Source organism: Varanus komodoensis, unplaced genomic scaffold (genome assembly GCF_004798865.1).
Source record: "Varanus komodoensis strain SLA01 unplaced genomic scaffold, ASM479886v1 scaffold1, whole genome shotgun sequence".
Taxonomy (NCBI): domain Eukaryota; kingdom Metazoa; phylum Chordata; class Lepidosauria; order Squamata; family Varanidae; genus Varanus; species Varanus komodoensis.
This window is the reverse complement of record NW_025335268.1, coordinates 39,269,377-39,272,913: the sequence shown is the minus strand read 5'-3', so window position 1 is coordinate 39,272,913 and position 3,537 is coordinate 39,269,377. Positions and strand designations below refer to the sequence as shown.

The 3,537-nt window shown below is 39.6% G+C and overlaps 1 protein-coding gene across 1 annotated transcript in view; it reads left to right on the top strand.

Annotated features, from left to right (window-relative positions):
- Nucleotides 1-2,054, top strand: part of GINM1 (glycoprotein integral membrane 1) — a 28,270-nt gene extending 26,216 nt beyond the window's left edge. The window contains exon 8 of the mRNA XM_044422947.1: nucleotides 1,154-2,054. Within this exon, the coding sequence (XP_044278882.1) occupies nucleotides 1,154-1,256 (103 nt within the window). The 3' untranslated portion in view covers nucleotides 1,257-2,054. The remainder of the gene's footprint in view (nucleotides 1-1,153) is intronic.
- Nucleotides 2,055-3,537: the final 1,483 nt, after the last annotated feature.

The window sequence follows — 3,537 nt, the reverse complement described above, 5'->3', positions numbered from 1 at the left end:
AGGTGGCCAAAGTATTTGGCCACCTAATGAGAAGGAAGGACTCCCTAGAGAAGAGCCTAATGCTGGGAACAATAGATGGCAAAAGAAGAAGGGGACGGCAGAGGATGAGGTGGCTAGATGGAGTCACTGAAGAAGTTGGTGAGCTTAGGTGGACTCCGGGGGATGGTGGAGGACAGGAAGGCCTGGAGGAATGTTGTCCATGGGGTTACGATGGGACGGACACGACTTCGCGACTAACAACAACAACAACCAGAAAAGATATTAAGTTTATACTCTTCGGTGCCAGGCCAAAACCTTTTTATTTAAACAGTATTTTAAACTCTAATAGTTTATAAGTTTAGTCACTCTGTTTGGTTTATTGTTTTGTTCTGTTTTATTATTGAAATTGTTGTTTTAATTGTCCTTTTAAATATTGTAAGCCATCCTGAGATTTTGTATAATGGGACATACAAAAGCTCTTGATAGACAGACAGACAGACAGACAGCTCTTAAAACTGGGCAAATACCTGTTCAATAGCAACTAATTAGTACTCATATTTGCCCAATATGGTCATGGTCAGCCCACCTATGAGATAAGATGAACCCATTTCCTCAGGTGGCAGTTCAGAAGAGGTGGCAGATCTTACGCCATTTCATCCAAATTTAAGACATGACGCACAGAAGGGATAGGCTGTGGTGCAGCGGTAGTGGTGAAATAAGACCTGGTCACAATTCTTGCTGCCTCTATATCCTATGATGGCTGGCTGGGCTGGAAACAGTCCACAGCCTGAGTGAAGTTTCCCTTTGGTGACTGCTGGAGAGAGCCAAAGCGAGCTGTGGCCATGGCAAAGGTAACGGTAGCACCCTGATCCCTTTCTCTCCCTCTGCTTTGTAGCCTGATGGAATAACTGCTGGTAGGTGATCACTGAGGTGGGACTAAAGGAAGTCATTTCTTACGTCTTTGAGAGGAACAATTGTTTGAAATTTGATGGGCTTTAAATAAGTAGGCAACTTGTAGGTCAGGTTCAGATATTGCTGAGCCCTGCTTCAAAACTATTTAAACTCATTTGTTTGTCCTGTCTTCAGTTGTGAAACTAAAACAAACTTGGCAGCCTGGAACAAAAACCTTGAATTTCCGAAGTCTAGATTTTAATGACGACTTGTCCTTTTTCAGGGGCATCCTCCAGCTTGATGCCAATGTCATACCAGTGGTTGCGATCAGCTTACTTCAAGATATTCCAGAGAAGACAGATAATATAGAGGAAAAATGTATTTAAAAACATTTACTGTAATTGTATGAATTTGTTGACCTGACATTTGGCACTTGATTCTTAATATATTATGTAATTTTTCCTATATTAAGCCTATGAACTGTCAATGTTTAAAAGACACTTAAGGCTGAGGCCTGAAAGAGTGAATCTTGTTCCTCTTCATTTCAACCATCCTAATATATCTTGCCAAAAGAAAAAAAAGTAGCAGTTTCCTTACATAAGGACTTCACTAAGTTCTAACTTCTATGAAGTAATTGCCCTACACTGATTGCATGAACATGCCATGCTAATCCAAATAACTTCTACTTGGAAATACCTGGAGATTTGAATACTTTTCCATGTAAATATGATTAAGATTACAGCCTTAAGCTCTACAGAGCAATCGAAAATAAGTGAATAGGTCCCAGCAACATGGAATAGAGTAATAGTGTGAACAGGATTATACACATCTGTGACAAAAGGAAAGCTACTTTAGGCCTATTATCCTTAAGCGTGCCTTGTGGAAGGGGTCAGGAGCTTTCTTACTGTCTTACACAAGTAGGTTATTGCTGCAATTCTTTTTTCCCCCCTCTTCAAAGGCAATCGGACATTACAAGCACTTTATTCAGTCATTTTAAATAAGGTCTCTCCCCACTAAAAGTTGTAAGCATTTGTAAAACTGTGCTTCTTGAAATTGTAGTACAGTATGTCTCTTGCCCAAGAGCACAAATGTCTTTTTTAAGATGTTGATGTACTAAGAGCAGTTTTACAGATTTGTATGATCACAACTTTACAATAAATCATTACCTGTTGAGAGAAACTGGAGATCATGTACAGTTCCTTTTCAAGGCAGGAGAGGAAACTCAATGTCTGCAAAACTAACTTGACTAGCATCTTTTACCATGGGCAATTTATTATGTAGAATTTCTAAGGCACACCTCAGGATTGCCGCCCAGGAAGAGACTAACAAAAACATTTTTAAAAGCACTTTGCAAAAGCAACAGCACCACAAAACATCAAATCACCACAGCAGTTAGCTTAGGTGCAGATTTTCATACAAATGCTCCTGTGAGCAGGAAAGCCATTTTTGCTCATTTATCCCCTGCACCTCCATGAAAATAAATTGTGGAAGGTTGTGAGAATTATAGAAGCAGACACTGGAAGCTAAAAGGGGAAGTTAGCAGGAAACCCTCATCCAACTGCAGGAACTTCGATGATGACTGAGAGACTCCACTGGATTCCGTTCGCGTCTGCAAATGAAAAGTGCTCTTTTGTTTGCAGAAGAGTGGGCAGGATGCAAAATGCTACTGTTACCAAGTACCATTAATTTTTCCTACTGGCACACTTGCCATTCAACACTTAACCAATTGTTCCAATGGAATTTTATTTCTAAATCAGAATGTTAAAGGAAAGTCTAGTAAGCTTTGGTAGGCCAGAACATCCAATTCAAACATCCTCCATTCCACAATGGTGAACAATTTGCATCCAGAAAGCCCACAAAATCAGATCTTAAAGGCAGTGGCCCTCCCTCATTACTAATCCTTACTTATTTGACATTTATCTTTCCGTTATACAAAAGAGTCTCTCAAGGCAGCTTTAAATTGATTAAAATGAAACTTAATGTCCCTTGTCCACCAAAAGGACCTTCTCTTGGGTTGACACTAAATGTATTACTGAAGGTAGCAGTCTCAAAGCCTCTACATTTGAAGTTTTCCAAACAGCGAGGGTACAATCCTAAGGTAAGGATTGTACCCTTGACTGCAATGGATGTACTAGCATGGGAGGGAGGGAGGATAATATCCTCCATTACAAAAGACAACTGTGTCAAGGTTCTCAAGATGAGATTTCTTACTGCTAATTAGATGAAATTGTTTTGAACCCCCACATAAAACAGACTATATTTTTCTATGCAAGATTGTCTAAAATGGCTCTTGAAACTGTAACCAATGGATGAGATGGAAAATGTGGCAGATGCCGACACGTGACAAACCCAACCAGTAGAAACATGGTTAGCTTGCCAAGAAATGAGGAAGTGTGCTTCCACACAAGGTTTTTTTGCCCACTGCCTTCTGTTTATGTCCCTCCTTTTGTTTTCCTACAACTTTAACTTGTTTCTTGTTGCAGAAAATATGTTATGAAAGAAAAGATGGAATAGGGACCCTCTGTCTGGAAAACCCTTAAGGCTACTAGAATCCATTCAATTTGTTCAACAAAAGCCATGTAAAAAGGACTTTAAAAAAAGCATTCAGTAACGTTTTAAAATTAGAACTACTAAGAATGGACACTGGTGCAAGAGGTAAAAATGAAC